General features: G+C 46.5%; 1 protein-coding gene across 1 annotated transcript in view; it reads left to right on the top strand.

Moving 5' to 3' along the window:
* CACNA2D2 (calcium voltage-gated channel auxiliary subunit alpha2delta 2) overlaps positions 1 to 25438 on the top strand; it is an 87354-nt gene that overhangs the window by 16691 nt on the left and 45225 nt on the right. The window contains exons 6-12 of the mRNA XM_089687145.1: positions 3585 to 3668; positions 3983 to 4057; positions 9687 to 9758; positions 10168 to 10239; positions 12369 to 12430; positions 19662 to 19738; positions 23129 to 23149. Of these exons, the coding sequence (XP_089543271.1) occupies positions 3585 to 3668; positions 3983 to 4057; positions 9687 to 9758; positions 10168 to 10239; positions 12369 to 12430; positions 19662 to 19738; positions 23129 to 23149 (463 nt within the window). The remainder of the gene's footprint in view (positions 1 to 3584; positions 3669 to 3982; positions 4058 to 9686; positions 9759 to 10167; positions 10240 to 12368; positions 12431 to 19661; positions 19739 to 23128; positions 23150 to 25438) is intronic.

The following is a 25438-nucleotide window of genomic DNA, read 5'->3' on the forward strand; positions in this document are numbered from 1 at the left end:
TATATATGTGTGTGCGTGTATATATGTGTGTGTGTGTGTGTATATATGTGTGTGTGTATATATGTGTGTGTGTATATATATGTGTGTGTGTGTGTGTATATATATATATATGTGTGTGTGTGTGTGTATATATATATATATGTGTGTGTGTGTGTGTGTATATATATATATATGTGTGTGTGTGTGTGTATATATGTGTGTGTGTATATATGTGTGTGTGTGTGTATATATATATATACAGTTGTGTTGAAAATACTAGCAGTCAGACATCACTAACTGGATCAATCAAATGGCAGATAATTTCCTAGCAGGTGTAGTAGAGTCATAGAAATCCAACAGACCCGACAGTCATGACATGCATGCTGCTGATTCTGTGTCATTGAATCACTCATTGAGGGGCGTGTTCACAATAATAGCCGTGTGGAGTTCTATTAGTGACGTCATTCATTCTTTGATAAACAGGTGGCAGTTATTGCCCTTATTTAAGGAAGGAAGGCAGCAAATGTTGGACATGCTGGTTACAGGGCATTTCTCTCTGAAATTCTGAGGAAAATGGGTCGTTCCAGACATTGTTCAGAAGAACAGCGTACCTTGATTAAAAAGTTGATTGGAGGGGAAAACATATAAAGAAGAGCAGAAAATGATCGGCTGCTCAGCTAAAATGATGGCAAATGCTTTAAAATGGCAACCAAAACCTGAAAGATGAGGAAGAAAGCGAAAAACTACCATTGGAATGGATAGAAGAATAGCCAAAATGGGGCGGACTCAGCCAACAATCAGCTCCAGGAAGATGAAAGAAGGTGTGACGTTCCCTGTGAGGACTCAGCCAACAATCAGCTCCAGGAAGATGAAAGAAGGTGTGACGTTCCCTGTGAGGACTGTTACAATTAGAAGACGCCGATGTGAAGCCAAGCTATCTGCAAGAAGTCCCCGCAAAGTCCCACTGTTGGGAAAAAGACGTGTGCTGAAGAGGTTACAATCTGCCAAAGAGCACATTGACTGGCCTAAAGAGAAATGGGGCAACATTTTGTGGACTGATGGAAGTAAGATTGTTCTTTTTGGGTCTAGTGGGCGGAGACAGTTTGTCAGACGACCCCCAAACACTGAATTCAAGCCACAGTACACTGTGAAGACTGTGAAGCATGGTGGTGCAAGCATCATGATATGGGGATGTTTCTCATACTACGGTGTTGGGCCTATTTATCACATACCAGGGATCATGGATCAGTTTGAATCCATCAGAATACTTGAAGAGGTCATGCTGCCTTATGCTGAAGAGGAAATGCCCTTGAAATGGGTGTTCCAACAAGACAACGACCCCAAACACACCAGTAAACGTGCAACATCTTGGTTCCAGACCAACAAGATGGACGTTATGGAGTGGCCAGCCCAATCCCCGGATCTTCATCCAATAGAAAACTTGTGCGGTGACATCAAAAATGCCGTTTCTGAGGCCAAACCAAGAAATGGAGAAGAACTGTGGAATGTGGTCCAATCATCCTGGGCTGGAATACCTGATCACAGGGGCCAGAAGTTGGGGGACTCCATGCAACACAGATGTACAGCAGTTCTCAGAAACAGTGCGACTACAACCAAATATTCATGAAGTCATTCAAAGGAAAGCAAAATCTTCAAACATTTCTCAGTTTATATAGTGAATGTTGGAGTTTGTAAAAAAGAATACAAACACGGAGATTATTTTTTTTTTTTTTTTTTTTTTTTTTTAGAGGAACAACACAAATTTGATGTGTTTTTCTTCATGTTGTGATTTGGAATAGAATGTGTCGTGTTCCCAATGCATTTGTGTGGATGGAAATAAAAGCTATTAGAAGGATTTTCAGCTTTAGTCACTTTTGTCAACACACGGATATTATTTTGAACACAACTGTATATATATACACACAGCAGGAAGTGACAAATTCCTCTTTCCCCCTGTTCTTCTCTATGCAATGCAGGCAGACCATGGCTGGTAGGAGGGGCCAGCAGGGTGCTGTAGATACCTTTCTGAAAACATCACAGCCCCTTGCCTCACTACTCCTCTGAAGAACCCTCAGCCCTGATGCAAGCTGTGGGAGGGGTTATGCAACTGTCAAAATGCCTTGATGGGTGGGTGTCAATCTGAGCGTTCCTAGGCAGGCTATATTTGCCTAGGGAACGCCCACATGGGATGCTGAGCCCCCGTGATTGAAAGAACTGAAATCCAATGAATGAAAGGCGTGGGTGGGGGCGGGGTCAGTCAGGCTGGAGAGGAAAGGGCTAGATCAGGGGTCTCCAAACTCCGTGGGCCAGGTGTGGCCCTTTGCTTGCCTTTATCTGGCCCTTGCACTATTCCTCCCACTGACACCAATGAATGGGGCATTATTCCTCCCACTGACACCAATGATGGGGCACTATTCCTCCCACTGACACCAATGAATGGGGCATTATTCCTCCCACTGACACCAATGATGGGGCACTATTCCTCCCACTGACACCAATGATGGGGCACTATTCCTCCCACTGATACCAATGATGGGGTGCTATTCCTCCCACTGACACCAATGATGGGGCACTATTCCTCCCACTGACACCAATGATGGGGCACTATTCCTCCCACTGACACCAATGATGGGGCACTATTCCTCCCACTGATACCAATGATGGGGCACTATTCCTCCCACTGACACCAATGATGGGGCACTATTCCTCCCACTGACACCAATGATAGGGCACTATTCCTCCCACTGACACCAATGATGGGGCACTATTCCTCCCACTGACACCAATGATGGGACACTATTCCTCCCACTGATACCAATGATGGGGCACTATTCCTCCCACTGACACCAATGATGGGGCACTATTCCTCCCACTGACACCAATGATGGGGCACTATTCCTCCCACTGACACCAATGATGGGACACTATTCCTCCCACTGACTCCAATGATGGGGCACTATTCCTCCCACTGACACCAATGATGGGGCACTATTCCTCCCACTGACACCAATGATGGGGCACTATTCCTCCCACTGACTCCAATGATGGGGCATCACAGCCCCTTGCCTCACTCTGATTGGTAGACTATTCCTCCCACTGACACCAATGATGGGGCACTATTCCTCCACTGACACCTATGATAGGGCACTATTCCTCCCACTGACACCAATGATGGGGCACTATTCCTCCCACTGACTCCAATGATGGGGCACTATTCCTCCCACTGACACCAATGATGGGGCACTATTCCTCCCACTGACACCAATGATGGGGCACTATTCCTCCCACTGACTCCAATGATGGGGCATCACAGCCCCTTGCCTCACTCTGATTGGTAGACTATTCCTCCCACTGACACCAATGATGGGGCACTATTCCTCCACTGACACCTATGATAGGGCACTATTCCTCCCACTGACACCAATGATGGGGCACTATTCCTCCCACTGACACCAATGATGGGACACTATACCTCCCACTGACACCAATGATGGCAATAAAAGCTGCCAGAGGTTCTGACCCGTCACGCTCGACCCATAACTAAAAATAAAATCTTTAGAGACACCGGATGTCTGTTCAGCTCTTGATTTGTCTCCCACCTGCAGAGTCGGCAGAACCAGCTCATTCTCGGTGTGATGGGCATTGATGTGGCGCTGGAAGATATCCAGAAGCTGATGCCGAGATACAGCGTAAGTTCAGCCAAAGGACTCGCTGTTCTGGGATCTGAGGATTGGATGGGAGGAGATTCAATGCCGGTTAATGTTTGGCTGGGGGACGGGGGATGGGGGACGGGGATGGGGTACAGGGGATGGGGTACAGGGGATGGGGGGACAGGGAATGGGGGGTCGGGGGATGGGGGGATGGGAGCAGGGGATGGGGGGACGGGGGATGGGGGTGCCTGCGGCATTTATATGAATTGTATTTTATATTTAGTATTCTAATTATTATATATTGGAAGTTTCTCTCCCGGAACAAATCCAAACCACTTTGTTTCCCTCCTCAGTTGGGTGCCAATGGATACATGTTTGCCATCGATCTGAACGGATATGTTCTGCTCCACCCAAACCTGAAGCCACAAGTAAGACTCCTCGTCTCTGATTGGTAGACGTTAATTATCTGTGAAATGTTCTGTTTCTTCTTTTTCTGGTGCAGTTTTCACTTTTCTTTAGTAATTATTGTAATGTGCCGGAAAGTCGTTTCTGATGGGACTTTTGCACCTTCCGCTCTTTCCGTTCCATATTTCCATCTACACTCACCGGCCCCTTTATGAGGTCCGCCTGTTCAATGGCTTGGTAACACAAACTGCTAATCAGCCAATCGCATGGCAGCAGCTCAATGCATTTAGGCATCTAGATGTGGTGAAGACGACTTGCTGAAGTTCAAACAGAATGGGGAAGAAAGGGGATTTAAGTGACTTTGAACGTGACATGGTTGCTGGTGCCAGACGGGCTGAGTATTTCAAAAACTGCCGATCTCCTGGGATTTTCCCGCACAACCATCTCTAGAGTTTACAGAGAATGGTCCGAAAAAGAGAAAATATCCAGTGAGCGGCAGTTGTGTGGAGGAAAATGCCTTGTTGGTGTCAGAGGAGAATGGGCAGACTGGTTGGAGATGATAAAAAGGCAACAGTAACTCCAATACCCCCTCGTTACACCCAAGGTATGCAGAATACCATCTCTGAACGCAGAACACGTCCAACCTTGAAGCAGATGGTCTACAGCAGCAGAAGACCACACCGGGTGACACTCCTGTCAGCTAAAAATCGGAAACGGAGGCTGCAATTTGCACAGGATCACCAACATTGGACAATAGAAGACTGGAAAAACGTTGCCTGGTCTGATGGGTCTGGATTTCAGCTACAGCATTCAGATGGTAGGGTCAGAATTTTGCGTAAACAACATGAAAGCATGGACCCATCATGCCTTGTATCAATAGTTCAGGCTGGTGGTGGTGGTGTCATGGATCCATCCTGCCTTGTATCAACGCTTCAGGCTGGTTGTGGTGGTGTCATGGTGTGGGGGATCCATCCTGCCTTGTATCAATGGTTCAGGATGGTGGTGGTGGTGTCATGGTGTGATGGATCCATCCTGCCTTGTATCAACGGCTCAGGCTGGTGGTGTCATGGTGAGGAGGATCCATCCTGCCTTGTATCAACGGTTCAGGCTGGTGGTGTCATGGTGTGGTGGACCCATCCTGCCTTGTATCAATAGTTCAGGCTGGTTGTGGTGGTGTCATGGATCCATCCTGCCTTGTATCAACGCTTCAGGCTGGTTGTGGTGGTGTCATGGTGTTGGGGATCCATCCTGCCTTGTATCAACGGTTCAGGCTGGTGGTGGTGTCATGGTGTGGGGGATCCATCCTGCCTTGTATCAACGGCTCAGGCTGGTGGTGTCATGGTGAGGAGGATCCATCCTGCCTTGTATCAACGCTTCAGGCTGGTTGTGGTGGTGTCATGGTGTGGGGGATCCATCCTGCCTTGTATCAACGGCTCAGGCTGGTGGTGTCATGGTGTGGTGGACCCATCCTGCCTTGTATCAATAGTTCAGGCTGGTTGTGGTGGTGTCATGGTGTGGTGGACCCATCCTGCCTTGTATCAATAGTTCAGGCTGGTTGTGGTGGTGTCATGGATCCATCCTGCCTTGTATCAACGCTTCAGGCTGGTTGTGGTGGTGTCATGGTGTGGGGGATCCATCCTGCCTTGTATCAACGGTTCAGGCTGGTGGTGGTGTCATGGTGTGGGGGATCCATCCTGCCTTGTATCAACGGCTCAGGCTGGTGGTGTCATGGTGAGGAGGATCCATCCTGCCTTGTATCAATGGTTCAGGCTGGTGGTGGTGATGTCTTGGTGTGGGGGGTATTTTGTTGGCACACTTTGGGCCCCTTAGTACCAATTGAGCATCGTTTAAACACCACGGCCTACCTGAGTATTGTTGCTGACCATGTCCATCCCTTAATGATTCCATTATCCCCATCTTCTGATGGCTCCTCCCAGCAGGATAATGCACCATGTCACAAAGCTCCAATCATCTCCAACATGAGAATGAGGTCACTGTCCTCAAATGGCCTCCACAGTCACCAGATCTCCATCCAATAGAGCACCCTTTGGGATGTGGTGGAACGGGAGATTCGCATCATGTGCACATCCATGTTAGGAATCTCCCGTTCCACAACATCCCAAAGGGTGTTCTATTGGATGGAGATCTGGTGACTGTGGAGGCCATTGGAGTCCAGTGACCTCATTGTCATGTTTAAGAAACCATCTGGAGATGATTGGAGCCTTGTGACATGGAGCATTATCCTGCTGGGAGGAGCCATCAGAAGATGGGGACACTGGAGTCATAGAGGGGTGGACATGCCGACAAATCTGCAGCAACTGCGTGATGTCATCATGTCACTATGGACCAAAATCTCTGAGGAACGTTTCCAACGCCTTGTTGGATCTCTGCCACCAAGAATGAAGGCCAAAGGGGGTCCAACCCGGGACTAGCAGGGTGGACCTGATAAAGTGGCCGGTGAGTGTACATAGCTATGGGTTCTCCTTTGCTGTACGTCAGGGAGAGTGAGCAGCATCTGTGATGAGATAAGATCAGTTAGTCACCTAGGAGTTGATTCACTAAGAATGAGCTGAAGCTGTAGATGTTAGACACCAAATTACACCTAATTGACACAAATAAGACCTTCCCACGGTGAACGGAAGGTGAACACCGACTACAGAGGCTGATCAATCTGCACCGAGGGTGAGGAACAGAAGAGCACAGTCACCGTACAGCATTGTTAGAAGGAAGGAGAAGCTGCCCATGTAATACAAATTCTCACAAACATTTTAACCACTTTCTGTCCGGCCCATGTATATAAACAATGTTACTTTGTATCTCTTCATCTCCTGTCTGATCGATGTTTATAAACAATGTTACTTTGTATCTCTCCATCTCCCGTCTGATCGATGTTTATAAACAATGTTACTTTGTATCTCTCCATCTCCCGTCTGATCGATGTTTATAAACAATGTTACTTTGTATCTCTTCATCTCCTGTCTGATTGATGTTTATAAACAATGTTACTTTGTATCTCTCCATCTCCCGTCTGATCGATGTTTATAAACAATGTTACTTTGTATCTCTTCATCTCCTGTCTGATTGATGTTTATAAACAATGTTACTTTGTATCTCTATCTCCCGTCTGATTGATGTTTATAAACAATGTTACTTTGTATCTCTATCTCCCGTCTGATCGATGTTTATAAACAATGTTACTTTGTATCTCTTCATCTCCCGTCTGATCGATGTTTATAAACAATGTTACTTTGTATCTCTATCTCCCGTCTGATCGATGTTTATAAACAATGTTACTTTGTATCTCTCTGTCTCCCGTCTGATCGATGTATATAAACAATGTTACTTTGTATCTTTCCATCTCCCGTCTGATCGATGTTTATAAACAATGTTACTTTGTATCTCTCCGTCTCCCGTCTGATCGATGTTTATAAACAATGTTACTTTGTATCTCTATCTCCCGTCTGATCGATGTTTATAAACAATGTCACTTTGTATCTTTCCATCTCCCATCTGATCGATGTTTATAAACAATGTTACTTTGTATCTCTCTATCTCCCGTCTGATCGATGTTTATAAACAATGTTACTTTGTATCTCTGTCTCCCGTCTGATCGATGTTTATAAACAATGTTACTTTGTATCTCTCTATCTCCCGTCTGATGTTTATAAACAATGTTACTTTGTATCTCTATCTCCCGTCTGATCGATGTTTATAAACAATGTTACTTTGTATCTCTCCATCTCCCGTCTGATCGATGTTTATAAACAATGTTACTTTGTATCTCTCCATCTCCCGTCTGATCGATGTTTATAAACAATGTTACTTTGTATCTCTCTATCTCCCGTCTGATCGATGTTTATAAACAATGTTACTTTGTATCTCTATCTCCCGTCTGATCGATGTTTATAAACAATGTTACTTTGTATCTCTCTGTCTCCCGTCTGATCGATGTATATAAACAATGTTACTTTGTATCTTTCCATCTCCCGTCTGATCGATGTTTATAAACAATGTTACTTTGTATCTCTCCGTCTCCCGTCTGATCGATGTTTATAAACAATGTTACTTTGTATCTCTATCTCCCGTCTGATCGATGTTTATAAACAATGTCACTTTGTATCTTTCCATCTCCCATCTGATCGATGTTTATAAACAATGTTACTTTGTATCTCTCTATCTCCCGTCTGATCGATGTTTATAAACAATGTTACTTTGTATCTCTGTCTCCCGTCTGATCGATGTTTATAAACAATGTTACTTTGTATCTCTCTATCTCCCGTCTGATGTTTATAAACAATGTTACTTTGTATCTCTATCTCCCGTCTGATCGATGTTTATAAACAATGTTACTTTGTATCTCTCCATCTCCCGTCTGATCGATGTTTATAAACAATGTTACTTTGTATCTCTCCATCTCCCGTCTGATCGATGTTTATAAACAATGTTACTTTGTATCTCTCTATCTCCCGTCTGATCGATGTTTATAAACAATGTTACTTTGTATCTCTCCATCTCCTGTCTGATCGATGTTTATAAACAATGTTACTCTGTATCTCTCTATCTCCCGTCTGATCGATGTTTATAAACAATGTTACTTTGTATCTCTCTATTTCTCATCTGAACTGTATCGATAAACACTGAAGCGTCTGTATGTACACAGCAACATTCAGCTTAATATTCAGAGCTTTAAATTGCTGGACATTGGGGGAGGGGACATGGTGGAGTGGCTAAAGAACTGGATGTGCTGCACACATTCTGTGTACTTTTGGGTGTGTGTAGCACACTCAGTTCCTGTTACTCAGATAAGGTCCATGCTGTGATCCTGGGACATGGGGTCGATCCTGTGATCCTGGGACATGGGGTTGGTGCTGTGATCCTGGGACATGTGGTCGATCCTGTGATCCCGGGACATGTGGTTGGTGCTGTGATCCTGGGACATGTGGTCGATCCTGTGATCCCGGGACATGGGGTTGGTGCTGTGATCCCGGGACATGGGGTTGATGCTGTGATCCCGGGACATGGGGTCGATCCTGTGATCCTGGGACATGGGGTCGATCCTGTGATCCTGGGACATGGGGTCGATCCTGTGATCCCGGGACATGGGGTCGATCCTGTGATCCCGGGACATGGGGTCGATCCTGTGATCCCGGGACATGGGGTCGATCCTGTGATCCCGGGACATGGGGTTGATGCTGTGATCCCGGGACATGGGGTCGATCCTGTGATCCCGGGACATGGGGTCGATGCTGTGATCCCGGGACATGGGGTCGATCCTGTGATCCTGGGACATGGGGTCGATCCTGTGATCCCGGGACATGGGGTCGATCCTGTGATCCCGGGACATGGGGTCGATCCTGTGACCCCAGGGACATGGGGTCGATCCTGTGATCCCGGGACATGGGGTCGATGCTGTGATCCCGGGACATGGGGTCGATCCTGTGATCCCGGGACATGGGGTCGATCCTGTGATCCTAGGACATTGCCGGCACAATTGGGGCACAAGATGTGGGCGTGTCCCAGCAAATCCGGGACAGTATTCATGCATGTGATTGGGTATTTGGAGCGGGATGGTTTCTGGAAGAGGTTTCTTTTGAGTGATCTGCCTTTTGTACACTTCAGTTTAATTTGGACGGTTCCCTCCGATATTTGCAGGTCATCAACTTCCAGGAGCCGGTGACTCTGGACTTCCTGGACGCCGAGTTGGAGGATGAGAATAAGGAGGAGGTAAGTGTACGTTCCTTTATTCTCCTTTTTTATAAAATTGGCAACATACCTGCAGACCAGGAGGGACAACAACCAAAAATCGGTTCCAGAGTCCTATCACCATCCCCAATGCCAAGGGACAGCCCATGCATGAGAGTAGGTAAGCCATGCCAACCCCTTCCCCCACCAATGGGGTTCCAGACGGTCAACTGGGAAAACTGTCTTTGTACTCAGTGTAGTGCAGACTGCAGACTAGCGGATGAAAGCAAAGCAACGCTTACACTGGCCTGGGAACCCCGTGAGTTCTGTTGGTCTTCAGTTATGGTGGACTAGGTAGAGGTGAAGCTCTCGCTGTCCTTGCTGGTAGCCATCTTCATTGGTGGTTTTTTCCTTTGTGGTGACCGTTTCTCGTCTTTGTGTCTTTCATTAGATCCGACGGAGGATGATTGACGGGATGGAGGGACATCAGCTCATCCGAACCCTGGTGAAGTCCTTGGATGAGGTATAGCTGAGCTCTCTGGAGCTGTGATTGGTCTGTGGAGCACACCGTGCACATGGGCCCAGTGCCAGGACAAGGTCTTCTAGTGTCGAAGATGCCAACCACCCCCCCCAAAAAATAGATGAGCATTATGTATCGGCCAAAATCTCCTCCCTGCTGTCACTGCTCCTGTCAGCTTGTAGGTAGGAACCCTCCATGCAGTGCCCCCCACCTCATGTGATACCACTGTGCCCAGGGCAGCTGCCCCTCCTGCCCACCCCTTGTCCCGGACTTGGAGAGGGATGGGGCCAAAACCGTGACCCTTGTTGAACATCATAGAGGGGGCCTTCAGGACCTCTGAACATTATTTGTCCTCCAGCTATGAGCTATGAGCGGGGGATCTTCAGAAACGTCCACACACTTTGCAATCAGTGGAAATAGGAGACCTTTCAGTTGCAATGCAATGTGTGTGATGTGGGTGGACCACCACAATGCCCAGAGCCGGTGCCCACCACAATGCCCAGAGCGGGTGACCGCCACAATGCCCAAAGCCGGTGCCCACCACAATGCCCAGAGTGGGTGCCCACCACAATGCCCAGAGTGGGTGCCCGCCACAATGCCCAGAGCGGGTGCCTGCCACAATGCCCAGAGCGGGTGATCGCCACAATGCCCAAAGCCGGTGCCCACCACAATGCCCAGAGTGGGTGCCCACCACAATGCCCAGAGCCGGTGACCGCCACAATGCCCAGAGCGGGTGCCCACCACAATGCCCAGAGCGGGTGACCGCCACAATGCCCAAAGCCGGTGCCCACCACAATGCCCAGAGTGGGTGCCCACCACAATGCCCAGAGCCGGTGACCGCCACAATGCCCAGAGCGGGTGCCCACCACAATGCCCAGAGCGGGTGACCACCACAATGCCCAGAGCCAGTGCCCACCACAATGCCCAGAGCGGGTGACCACCACAATGCCCAGAGCGGGTGACCACCACAATGCCCAGAGCCAGTGCCCACCACAATGCCCAGAGCGGGTGACCTCCACAATGCCCAGAGCCGGTGCCCACCACAATGCCCAGAGCCGGTGCCCACCACAATGCCCAGAGCGGGTGACCGCCACAATGCCCAAAGCCGGTGCCCACCACAATGCCCAGAGTGGGTGCCCACCACAATGCCCAGAGTGGGTGCCTGCCACAATGCCCAGAGCGGGTGCCTGCCACAATGCCCAGAGCGGGTGACCGCCACAATGCCCAAAGCCGGTGCCCACCACAATGCCCAGAGTGGGTGCCCACCACAATGCCCAGAGCCGGTGACCGCCACAATGCCCAGAGCGGGTGCCCACCACAATGCCCAGAGCGGGTGACCGCCACAATGCCCAAAGCCGGTGCCCACCACAATGCCCAGAGTGGGTGCCCACCACAATGCCCAGAGCCGGTGACCGCCACAATGCCCAGAGCGGGTGCCCACCACAACGCCCAGAGTGGGTGCCCGCCACAATGCCCAGAGCGGGTGCCTGCCACAATGCCCAGAGCGGGTGACCGCCACAATGCCCATAGCCAGTGCCCAGAGCCGGTGCCCACTACAATACCCAGAGCCGGTGCCCTCCACAATGCCTAGATCCAGTGCCCACCACAATGCCCAGAGTGGGTGCCCACTACAATGCCCAGAGCTGGTGCCCACTACAATGCCCAGAGCCGGTGCCCGCCACAATGCCCAGAGCGGGTGACTTCCACAATGCCCAGAGCGGGTGCCCACCACAATACCCAGAGCCGGTGCCCTCCACAATGCCCAGAGCCGTTGCCCGCTACAATACCTAGAGCAGGTGCCCACTACAATGCCCAAAGCCAGTGCCCACTACAATGCCCAGAGCGGGTGCCCACTACAGTGCCCAGAGCCGGTGCCCGCCACAATGCCCAGAGCCGGTGCCCTCCACAATGCCCAGAGCCGGTACCTTCCACAATGCCCAGAGCCGGTGCCCTCCACAATGCCCAGAGCAGGTGCCCACCACAATGCCCAGAGCCGGTGCCCTCCACAATGCCCAGAGCCGGTGCCCACCACAATGTCCAGAGTGGGTGCCCTCTACAATGCCCGGTGCCCACCACAATGCCCAGAGCCGGTATGTGTTCTCGATGCTATTTTCACGTATCTTCTTTTCCAGAGATACATCGATGAAGCTGACCGAACGTACACATATGCGCCAATTCACAGTACAAATTACAGGTAAGAAAGACGTCCGTCTCACGTATCGCTTGAAAGGATTCGCATTTCTGGGGAGTGTAGAGAATGACGCTCGCGGAGGGTCAAACCAATTTGGCGAGGCGTATTGTATGCACGCCAGCATTTAGCTGCACTCCCAGAATCCTCCGCTGTCTGCGAGCTCTTGTATTTTACTGCCACCTTCTGGACTATTGCTGGAACTGTCTCTAGTGGTGATCCAGTAGGCCAGCGGTGGTCAACTCATGAGGAATAGGGAGCCTCAGCTGTGGCCCCTGACAGCTGCAAGGGGCCACACCTAATCAGCTCTGGCTTCTAGCACATTGGGAGGCGTTGGCAGCCCATTCGTTTCAATAGGCTGCCTTAACGCAAATGAGGTAAATGAGCCCCTTAAACAGATTGGAAGTGACTTCTGAAGTCACCGGAACATGTTGAAGCTTCCAGGAGGTTTTACTAATCGGGTTTACGTCTACTAAATAGATTAAAATGGAACAAAAAATTGCCAAACGACCTCTGAAATAGCCGCACAAAGCAAATTACGGCGTATTTCGGCGCCTAAGAGACGCAGCTACCGCGTACCGCCAACCGTATTAATGAATGTGGGACGATATAGTGCCACTCAAAGGTAGAAGTGCAGTGCAGGGCCCAGGACTAGGGGTTCCGGCAGTGGAAGTATGAGACGCCGCTCGCCCAGCCTGATCCATGTAGGTGTATGTGGCAGCCTCAGCCAGCGCTGCTCCACTGACCACGCTAGACATGTGCAGTTCGTTTTGTGTCAGATCAAAATTCGGGCAAATTTTCCATTACTCGGGGATTCCGAATTACAATAGTAATGAAATTAAGCGGATCTGAAATCACGAAACAAAGTTCGGCTGAAATTCAAATTGATTCCACTTTGAAATCAAATTCAAATTTGAAAGTCAATTTGAATTTGAAAACAAGAATTGAATAAAATAGAAAAGAAAAGAAAGAAATATAATAGAGAATAAAATAATAGAAAATAATAGAGGAAAAAAGAGCAGAATAGAAAATAAGAGAATAGAACAGAATACAGTAGAAAATAATAGCGTAAAACAGAATAGAAAATAAAAGCATAGAAAAGATTAGAATAGAAAATCAAAGAATAGAATAAAAAATAATAGTGTAAAACAGAGAAAAATAGAATAAAAAAAAAGGAATAGAACAGAATTCAGTAGAAAATATTTCAGTAACACAAAACAGAATAGAAAATAATAAAATCCAATAGAATAGAAAATCAAAGATTAGAATAGAAAATAATAGAGTAAAACAGAGCAAAATAGAATACAAAATAAAGGAATAGAAAAAAATAGAATCCATTAGAATAGAATAGAAAAGATTAAAATAGAAAATCAAAGAATAGAATAAAAAATAATGGAGTAAAACAGAGAAAAATAGAATAAAAAATAAAGGAATAGAAAAAAATAGAATGCATTAGAATAGAAAATCAAAGAATAGAATACAAAAGCTTAGAACAGAAAATAAAAGAATAGAATAAAAAATATTTGAGTAAAATAGAGCAAAATAGAGTAGAAAAGCTTAGAATAGAAAATCAAAGAATAGAATAAAAAATAATAAAGTAAAACAGGAAAATAGAATAAAAAATAAAGGAATAGAACATAATACAGCAGAAAATATTCAAGTAAAACAGAACAAAATAGAATAGAAAATAAAGGAATAGAAAAAAATAGAATGTATTAGAATAGAATAGAAAAATATTAGAATAGAAAATAACAGAATAGAATAGAATACAAAAGCTTAGAATAGAAAATCAAAGAATAGAATAAAAAATAATAAAGTAAAACAGAGGAAAATAGTATAGAAAATAAAGGAATAGAATCCATTAGAATGGAAAATCAAAGAATAGAACAGAAAATAATAGAGTAAAACAGCAAAAATTAGAACAAAAAATAAAGGAATAAAATCAATTAGAATAGAATAGAAAATATTAGAATAGAGAATCAAAGAATAGAATAGAATATAACTGCCTTCCGAAAAGTCAAATTTTAAGTAGAATGACTTTGAATTCGAACAGAATACATGAGAATAGAATATAAAATAAAAAATAAAATATAAAATAATAGAAAAGTACAGAATAGATTAGAAAAGAATAAAATACTTTACAAAACATTGTGAGCTGCGCTATGGTGAAGTGAGTCGTGATCAACGAAGGCACTGTGAAAATTCTGCTGAAATAGAAATTTCCAATATGGTCGCGCAACTCTTCCTATCGCCCGGTATACCTCCAGAAACACACGTGGATTGCAGATGATGGATTGCGGATGATGGATTGCGGATGATGGAATGCGGATGATGGATTGCGGATGATGGAATGCGGATGATGGATTGCGGGTGATGGACTGCGGATGATGGATTGCGGATGATGGACTGCGGATGATGGATTGCGGATGATGGATTGCGGGTGATGGAATGCGGATGATGGATTGCGGATGATGGACTGCGGATGATGGATTGCGGATGATGGATTGCGGATGATGGAATGCGGATGATGGAATGCGGATGATGGATTGCGGATGATGGAATGCGGATGATGGATTGCGGGTGATGGAATGCGGATGATGGATTGCGGATGATGGATTGCGGATGATGGATTGCGGATGACGGATTGCGGGTGATGGAATGCGGATGATGGAATGCGGATGATGGAATGCGGATGATGGATTGCGGATGATGGAATGCGGATGACGGATTGCGGATGATGGATTGCGGATGATGGAATGCGGATGACGGATTGCGGATGACGGAATGCGGATGATGGAATGCGGATGATGGATTGCGGATGACGGATGGCGGATTGCGGATGGTGGATTGCGGATGATGGACTGCGGATGATGGACTGCGGATGATGGACTGCGGATGGTGGACTGCGGATGATGGAATGCGGATGATGGACTGCGGATGATGGACTGCGGATGGTGGATTGCGGATGATGGATTGCGGATGATGGATTGCGGATGATGGATTGCGGATGATGGATTGCGGATGATGGATTGCGGATGATGGATTGCGGATGATGGAATGCGGATGATGGATTGCGGATGATGGATTGCGGATGATGGATTGCGGATGATGGATTGCGGATGATGGATTGCGGATGATGGAATGCGGATGATGGATTGCGGATGATGGAATGCGGATGACGGATTGCGGATGACGGAATGCGGATGACGGAATGCGGATGATGGATTGCGGATGACGGATTGCGGATGGCGGATTGCGGATGGCGGATTGCGGATGATGGACTGCGGATGATGGACTGCGGATGATGGACTGCGGATGGTGGATTGCGGATGATGGAATGCGGATGATGGACTGCGGATGGTGGATTACGGATTGCGGATGACGGATTGCGGATGACGGATTGCGGGTGATGGATTGCGGGTGATGGATTGCGGATGACGGATTGCGGATGACGGATTGCGGATGACGGATTGCGGATGATGGATTGCGGGTGATGGATTGCGGATGACGGATTGCGGATGACGGATTGCAGATGACGGATTGCAGATGACGGATTGCGGATGACGGATTGCGGATGACGGATTGCAGATGACGGATTGCGGATGATGGATTGCAGATGACGGATTGCGGATGATTAATTGCGACGTTAGAAATATTTCCGAATCCGTTGGAATAATTTTCGAAATTTCAAATTCAGATGAATTTGAATAAACTAAACGAATTCCAAAAAAGGAATTAAACGAATTTACTAATCGAACGAAACGAAATGAGTCAAGGAAACGAGACAAAGTTTTTCATTGTGCACATGTCTAGACCACGCCGCCTGATGCGTTTTGCCCCGCCCACCGGAGGATTGGTTATAGAGGTCTATGAATGAGCCCTGGTGGGCGGGACGAAACGCGTCCTGTCGGGGTCAGTGGAGCAGCGCTGGCTGAGGCCGTTGCATACACCTACGTGGATCGGGGCTGGGAGAGCGGCGACTCGTACCTCCATAATAAGTGGCTGTAGATGGCTGGGTGTAGGTTGCCTGCGCATTCATGGGGCGCCCGACCCTAGATGCGCACACTCTGTGCCCATGTGTGGCTGGGCAGAGGAGATCAGTTACTTCATTCTACTGCTGATCTCTCATGTACAGACTAATGTGGCACCAAGGGATCTATTTATAAATCGCTCGTTGGACGAACGTCGCGGCTGAACGCATTTTTCCCATAATTTCTGCAATAGATGAATTCCTTCGATCATCAGCTCCACCTAGTGGCCAAAAATGTGCTTCATTTTTTTTTCTTATTGAGGTATTTCAAGAAAACTATTACTGTGTTTCGGCCACCAGATGGAGCTGACGATCGCAGGAAATATTCTATTGGGGGAGGGGATTTGTCCGGCCTGCATGGAATGTGTGTTCGTCCAGCTGATGTTTTATCATTTGACCCCAGAGGGAATAATCGAAGATTTGAATTGTGTGGATCTCACGCGTAGCTCCATCATGGATGTCGTCATTTATTAATGATTTATAATATTTAGGTGTGGCCCCTCCCCCGACGCTTTACAGGGACCCTGTCATCAAAACTGAAATTCGTTTTCTGATGGAGCTGTAATCAGCACTGGTCATTCCTGCCTTCTTGTTCAGCTCTGGACTCTGCAGATGATTATATCCAAGGGCCGCAGGCGTGGGAATTTATTATTACTCTGTTACAGGGGTCTCCAAACTGTGGCCCTTTACTTGTCTTTATCCGGCCCTTGGGGCACTATTCCTCCCACTGACACCAATAGTGGGGGCGCTATTCCTCCCACTGACACCAATGATGGGGTTCTATTCCTCCCACTGACACCAATAGTGGGGGCGCTATTCCTCCCACTGACACCAATGATGAGACACTATTCCTCCCACTGACACCAATGATGGGCACTATTCCTCCCACTGACACCAATGATGGGGCGCTATTCCTCCCACTGACACCAATGATGGGGCACTATTCCTCCCACTGATACCAATGATGGGCACTATTCCTCCCACTGACACCAATGATGGGGCACTATTCCTCCCACTGACACCAATGATGGGCACTATTCCTCCCACTGACACCAATGATGGGGCACTATTCCTCCCACTGACACCAATGATGGGGCACTATTCCTCCCACTGACACCAATGATGGGGCACTATTCCTCCCCCTGACACCAATGATGGGGCACTATTCCTCCCACTGACACCAATGATGGGGCACTATTCCTCCCACTGACACCAATGATGGGGCACTATTCCTCCCACTGACACCAATGATGGGGCACTATTCCTCCCACTGACACCATTGATGGGGCACTATTCCTCCCACTGACACCAATGATGGGGCACTATTCCTCCCACTGATACCAATGATGGGGCACTATTCCTCCTACTGACACCAATGATTGGGCACTATTCCTCCCACTGACACCAATGATGGGGCACTATTCCTCCCACTGACACCAATTATGGGACACTATTCCTCCCACTGATACCAATGATGGGGCACTATTCCTCCCACTGACACCATTGATGGGGCACTATTCCTCCCACTGACACCAATGATGGGGCACTATTCCTCCCACTGATACCAATGATGGGGCACTATTCCTCCCACTGACACCAATGATGGGGCACTATTCCTCCCACTGACACCAATGATGGGGCACTATTCCTCCCACTGATACCAATTATGGGGCACTATTCCTCCCACTGACACCAAAGATAAGACATTGTTTACTCTCACTGGACTCGAGGACATTTTCTACTCCCACTGGCACTAGTCCGGCCCCCCTAAATTTTGAGGACAGTGAAATGGCCCTTTGTTTAGAAAGTTTGGAGACCCTGATCTATAATATTCTTCCAGACGCCAATAATTCTTTCCTATTAGTGAACTGCTGAAGAGCTCTTTTTCTTAGGATGTACTTCAGAGAGATATTCGTCCTGTGACACGGCATGTACATTCGTTCTGTGCAAATGGGGGGGGGCGAAATCAATTAATATTCTCCTTTCTTACCGGGTCGAATGTTATTCATTCATAGCAAAAGAGTGGTTTGGGAAAATACAGCCTTAAGGCCACTAGATGGTGCCGACAGTCATAGCAAAGAATTGTTTATTTCTTGTGATCGTCAGCTCCATCTAGTGGCCATAAAGTGGTATTTTCCTGATTCACCCTATTCTGCGTGAGGGATCAACATTCGAGCTGGAGGGAAAATAACCTAGTGACATCCTGTGATGCCTCCAGAATGAATGTACGTGCGGGTTCACGGGACGAATCGCCTGTCGGAATAGTCTGCAGAGAACGGCGAATATCTGTGAGCTGGAGATTGTTACATTCGCTCTGCTTGCCGTGACTTGTACCCTCAGGTTTTCTATATAGTTGTCGGTGAATTCTCCATCTGCTGAGTCCACTGTGGCGGAGGACATTAGTATTGGGTATTTGATGAGGAGGAGGATGATGATGATGAGGATTCAAAAACAAAAGACACTTATGAAGTGCAATTCTGACAGGGTCCCTTTAAACATGTGGGGGAGGGGCAGTGTGAGTTGTGTCTGTGTATGTGTACTGTAATTGGCTGCTAAGCTGTGAACAGATAGTAATGGAATTCTCCTTCTCCTCTCATCCCTTCCTGACATCACCGACCCTCCCCAACCCTCCCACATCCTCATCACCACTCTGCTGTCTTCCTCATCCCTACTCTTCTCTGTCCTCCTCATCCATACTCTTCTCTGTCCTTCCTTCACCTCTCACATGTCTTTCTTTCTTTCTTTCTCCTCCTCACCTTTCTCCATCTTCCTTCCTTCTCCCCCCCCTTTCATTTACTCTTTTTTACTCCTTTTTCCTTTCCTTTCCCATTTCCTTTCCTTTCCTTTCCCATTTCCTTTCTCCTTTCCCTTTTCCTTTCCTTTCTCCTTTCCTTTCCTTTCCTTTCTCCTTTCCTTTCCTTTCTCCTTTCCTTTCCTTTCCTTTCTCCTTTCCTTTCCTTTCTCCTTTCCTTTCCTTTCTCCTTTCCTTTCCTTTCTCCTTTCCTTTCCTTTCCCCTTTCCTTTCTCCTTTCCTTTCTCCTTTCCTTTCTCCTTTCCTTTCCCCTTTCCTTTCTCCTTTCCTTTCCTTTCTCCTCTTTCCTTTTCTTTCTTTTCTCGTTTCCTTCTTCTCTCACCCCTTCTCCCCCTTCCCCATCTCTCCGTTTTTTTCTCCCACGCTCTCTTCTCTCTCTCTGGTGTTCCTGGCAGCCTGGGTCTGGTTTTACCTCTGTACAGCTCCTACTACCTGCGTGCTAATCTCAGTGATCAGATCCTCCAGGTGCAGTGTAAGTTCCCTTTTGCTTGTGTGTCCCCTGACTAGCCCCCTTTTCCTGTCCCCCTGGCTCATGCCTGCCCCCTGCCATCCCCCAGGTTTGTCATTGTTTAGCGGGGAGGGATATGTCTGGGGTGAGGGCAGAAGTTGGCGCAGCATGCAGAGCCTGGCAGACATTCGCTGCCTGGGAGGTGTGCATGAGACTTCTCCTTTCATCGGAATCATGATGAGTGTCTTTCAGTTTGATTCATTCAGATTAATCTCTGGATCAGATGCTGCTCCTGTCTCTTCCTTCTGCTGATCTCTTCCTGTCTCTTCCTTCTGCTGATCTCTTCCTGTCTCTTCCTTCTGCTGATCTCTTCCTTCTGCTGATCTCTTCCTGTCTCTTCCTTCTACTGATCTTTTCCTTTCTCTAGACTTTATCTACTTATCTAATCTCTCTTTACACCTCTTCACTCTCCTTCTCTCGCCACTCTTCCTGCCCCTTTCCTTTTGCTGCCTCCCCTTCCCCCTCCTGCCACTTCCGGTCTCTTCTCCCTTCCTTCCTCTGCTCTGTCTCTCTCTCTTCTTCTTCTTGTCTGTCCAATCTTTACGCCTCTTTCCTCCTCCTGTTTCTTGCCTCTCCCTTTCTATTCTCCCATCCTGCCTGTCCACTCTGCCAGCCTCTTTCTTCTTACTACCTCTGCCCACTTCCTGTTCCTTCTCTTTTCCTGCCTCTTTCCTCTTCCTCCTAGTCTTCTCTTCCTTCCCATTTTCTTTGTGCCTCCTGCTTTCTTTTTGACCTTCGTTCCCCCTTTTCCTTCCTCTGCCCTTTTGCTGCCTCTTCCCTTTTCTTGCCTCTTCCTTCTTCTTGTCTCTTCCTGCCTCTTTTCTCTTTTTGCCTCTTCCTTCTTCTTCTTCTTGTCTCTTCCTGCCCCTTCCCTCTTTCTGCCTCTTCCCTCTTCTTGCCTCTTCCTTCTTCTTCTTGTCTCTTCCTGCCTCTTCCCTCTTCTTGGCTCTTCCTTCTTTCTTTTTGTCTCTTCCTGCCTCTTCCCTCTTCTCTTCCTGCCCCTTCCCTCTTTCTGCCTCTTCTTTCTTTTTGTCTCTTCCTGCCTCTTCCCACTTCCTGCCTCTTCCCTCTTCCTGCCTCTTCCCTCTTCTCTCTTCCTGCCTTTCCCTCTTCTCTCTTTCTGCCTCTTCCCTCTTCTCTCTTTTTACCTCTTTCCTCTTCCCACTTCCTGCCTCTTCCCTCTTCCTGCCTCTTCCCTCTTCTTGCCTCTTCCTTCTTCTTGTCTCTTCCTTCCTTTTCCCTTCCCTCTTCTCTCTTCCTGCCTTTTCCCTCTTCCTGATTCTTCCCACTTCCTGCCTATTCTTGCCTTTTCTCTCCTCTCTCTTTCTGCCTCTTCCCTCTTTTTACCTCTTTCCTCTTCCCACTTCCTGCCTCTTCTCTTTTCCCTCTTTCTGCCTCTTCCCTCTTCTCTCTTCCTCCCTCTTCTCTCTTCCTGCCTCTTCTCTCTTCAGTCTTTCTGCCTCTTCCCTCTTTTCTCTTCCTGCCTCTTCTCTCTTCCTCCCTCTTCTCTCTTCAGTCTTTCTGCCTCTTCCCTCTTTTCTCTTCCTGCCTCTTCTCTCCTCCTGCCTCTTCTCTCTTCCTGCCTCTTCTCTCTTCAGTCTTTCTGCCTCTTCCCTCTTTTCTCTTCCTGCCTCTTCTCTCTTCCTCCCTCTTCTCTCTTCAGTCTTTCTGCCTCTTCCCTCTTTTCTCTTCCTGCCTCTTCCCTCTCATCCATTCTATCTTGCTGTCTCCCCTCACTTCCTTTCTCCTCTTCTCATCCTACCTCTATTTCCACTTTTTCATTTCTCCTTTCTGTCTCTTCTCCTATCATTCTCTTTCCTCTTCCTTCCTCTGATTACTGTTTCTCTGACAAACATATTTGCATTATTTCTTTTTTCTTATCTTTTTTTTATTTTCTTCTTCTGTAACTCACTTATTTTCCTTTTGTTCATTTTCTTGCTTCACTTCTTCCATTCTCAAGTGTATCTAAAGCCAAATCTCTTTTTTATATCTTTGGATGGTCTATGAAGAGTTAAACCCCCTGTCAGGTTCTTCTGGCTGTCTGTGTCCCCGCTGGGTGGATTCACCTTCTCTTTTTGTTTTGTCACCATTAACACCAACACAGAAAGTGGTAGAAAATCCAGATGTCACTGGAAATCATCAGAGGAAATGCTCCAATGGGGACGCTCGTTCTGGGGGCAGCTGAGATTTCTTTTCACTTTGTGTTTTGTCTCCAGTACAGGAAGTTAAAGGAAATCTCCCAAATAAACCTGAGATGGGTTTTAACCAAAGTCTACACAAAATGTAAAAAAAAAGAAGTTTTGGCTTGATATGCAGATTTTATATACACATCTTATCTTTTTATTTCATTTCCTTTTCTCTGTTTTCACTTTCTTTCTGCCTTTATACAGATCTTCCTTTTTCCTGGTTTCCTTCCTTCCCTTTTATCTTCACTTCTTTTTCCTTCCTTTTGTTTTCCTTTCCTTCATTCCTTCACTTCTTTTTTCCCTCTTCTTTCCTAACTCTTTTCCTTCTTCCTTCACTTCATTTTTCTGCCTTTTCCTTCTTTATTCCTTCCTTTCTTTTTTCATTTCTTTCTTTTTTCCTTCCCATCTGTCATCACTTTACTCTCCCTTTCCTTCTTTCCCTTCTTGCATTCATTCCTTCTTCCCTTTTCTTCTGCTCTCCTTTCTTTTCCTTTCTCTGCATTCTTTTACTTGTTCCTTTCTTTCTCCTCCTTTCTGATTTGCTTCTTTTTCCTTCCTTCCTTCCTTCCTTCCTTCCTTCCTTCCTTCCTTCCTTCCTTCCTTCCTTCCTTCCTTCCTTCCTTCCTTCCTTCCTTCCTTTCCTTTCCTTTCCTTCCCTTTCTCTCTTTTATTCTCTTTTCCTCTCCTTTATTGTCTCTCCACTATATGTATCTTTTTATTCCTCTCTTCTTTTCTGTCATTTTTTCTCTCTCCATCTATCCATGTATTTCTTTCTCTTTTTCTCTCATTCTTTCCATCTCTCTCTTTCTCTTTTTCTCTCTCCCTCTATGTATCTCTTTCGCTCTCTTTTTTCTTTTCTCTATTTCTTGCTCTCTTTCTCTCTTTCTTTCTTTCTCTCTTTCTTTCTCTCTTTCTTTCCTTCTCTCTCTCTCTTTCTTTTCTTGCCATTTCTCGTTTGCTGCTTATGTTTCATGGTGTTTCTTGCAAGATTTATTTTCTATTCAGTTTTTGGTTTTCAGTACAATTATGAAATACAATATTTTTATTCAATCCGCTCTTGAATAAAATATTGTTTGTAATGGCTCCTCCTTTCCACCCGTTCCTCCTTTTTTCTTTTGTGTTCTTTTTCTTTGTGTTGTTTTTCTGGCTCTCTGGTGGATTTTCACAGATCCAAACAAGAAAACTAAGGGCAAGTATAATCCAGCAATAGATCTTCCTGCCCCCTCACAACCTACCACCACCCGCCTGCCTGCCCACCCGCCCGTCACCCTGCCCGTAATGCCTACTACCACCTCACAGATCCTGTCACTCCTCCTCCTGTCTGTACCCCTCTGTCACCTCCTCGGAGGACCCCCCCCCCCTGTGTTATCACCATGTGGGATAAAGTGGGACCCCTTCATCACTTTCACACTCCTTCCCTTCCCTGTTCCTGCCTTCTCTGATCCCCTCAATGAAAGACGGTCTCCAGAGGAGCCACCAGAAGCGGTGTATATATATATCAACCAAATATATATATATTTTTTTTATATCTTAAGTGTGCGTGTGTACATGACAATGGCTGGTTTGTACGCCCTGCGCTACTATGGTAATTAAGGGGTTAAATCAGACAAGTAATGTGGTATCCTCCTCTGTGTTCCTATGTCTCCCGTCCTGCAAAAAACTTTGTCTCCCTTCCCTTTACCTTCCCACCTTTATGTCATTTTCTTTATTTTTTATCCTTTTGTATCTTCTTCCCCTTTTACTTTGGTTTTCTCCTAGTGCCCGAAATCCTTCGACCCCATGTCTTCCAGATTCCCAAATTCTTCCGTTCTTTCCATTCTAATCTCCTCCTTAAGTCCTCATTCCCTTGTGTGTTCCAAATTCCCAACTTGTGTGTGCTAACCCCCCAAATTCCCCATTCCCTTCCCTCTTACTACTCATGTTCCTAACGTGTTCCCAACTTGTATGTGTGCTAACACCCCAAGCTGCTCCATTCCCTTCTCGCTTTCTACTCACGTTCTTTATACCCGATGTGTTTTAAATCCCCACCTTCTGTATGTTCTCCAACCCAAAGTTCTCCATTTCTTTCCTTCTTACTACTCAAGTTCCTAATACCCAATCTATTCGAAATTGCCAACTTGTATGTGCTAACACCCCAAAGTTCTCAATTCCTTTCTCACGTTCCACTCAAACTCATAATACCCGATGTGTTTCAGATTCCCAACTTGTATGTTCTAACATCCCAAAACTCCAAATACCCGATGTGTTCCAAATTGACAACTGTGTATGCTAACTCCCCAAAGCTCTCCAATCCCATTCCTCTTACTGCTCAAGTTCCTAATACCCAATCTATTCCAAATTCCCAACTTGTGTGTGCTAACACCCCAAAGCTCTCCAATCCCATTCCTCGTAGTACTCAAGTTCCTACTACCCAATCTATTCCAAATTCCCAACTTGTGTGTGCTAACACCCCGATATTCTCAATTCTTTTCTCACGTTCCACTCAAACTCATAATACCTGATGTGTTTCAGATTCCCAACTTGTGTGTCCTAGCACACCAAAGTGCTTTAATCCCTTTTCTCTTACTTCTCAAATTCACAATACTTGATATGTTTCCAATTTCCAACTTGTATGTTCTAACAACCCAAAACTCCAAATACCCGATGTGTTCCAAATTGACAACTGTGTTTGCTAACTCCCCACAGCGCTCCAATCCCATTCCTCTTACTACTCAGGTCCCTAATACCCAATCTATTCCAAATTCACAAATTGTGTGTGCTAACTCCCCAAAGTGTTGCTTTCTCTTCCCTCCTACAACTCAGGTTCCCACTGCTCATTGTGTTCCAAATGACTAAGTTGTGTGTGCTAACACCTCAACGTGCTCCCTTCCCTTCTATTACTGAATTTCCCAGTACCTGATGTTTTCCAAATTCATAAATTGTGTGTGCTAACATCATAAAGTGCTCTTCCAACCGCTACTCAGGTTCCGAATACCCGATATGTTCCATATTCCCAACTTTTACGTGTTAACACCCCATAGTGCTCCCTCCATTTCCCAAGTGCTTGATTCTCTTCCCAACTCAAATTCATAATGCCCAATGTGTTTCAAAATCCCAACTTGTATATTCTTACACCCCAAAGTTTCAAATACCCAATGTGTTCCAGATTAACAGCTTGTGTGTTGTGTGTGCTAACTCCCCAAAGTGCTTCACTCTCTTCCCTCCTACTACTCAGGCTCCCAGCACCAGATGTGTTCCAAATTAACAACTTATGTGTGCTAACACCCCACAGGGTTCCACTCTCTTCCCCTCTTCTACTCATATTCCCAGTACCAGATGAGTTCCAAATTCCCAACTCATTTGTGCTAACACCCCAAAGTGCTCTGTTTTATTCCCATATACTACTCAAGTTCCTACCACCCAAAGTGCTCCAAATTTCCAACTTGTATCTACCAACACTCCAAAGTGCTCCACTCTCTTTCCACATACTTCTCAAGTT

The sequence above is a fragment of the Staurois parvus genome, unplaced genomic scaffold (assembly GCF_062004578.1).
Source record: "Staurois parvus isolate SC_StPar_1 unplaced genomic scaffold, SC_StPar_1.0 ptg000419l, whole genome shotgun sequence".
Taxonomy (NCBI): domain Eukaryota; kingdom Metazoa; phylum Chordata; class Amphibia; order Anura; family Ranidae; genus Staurois; species Staurois parvus.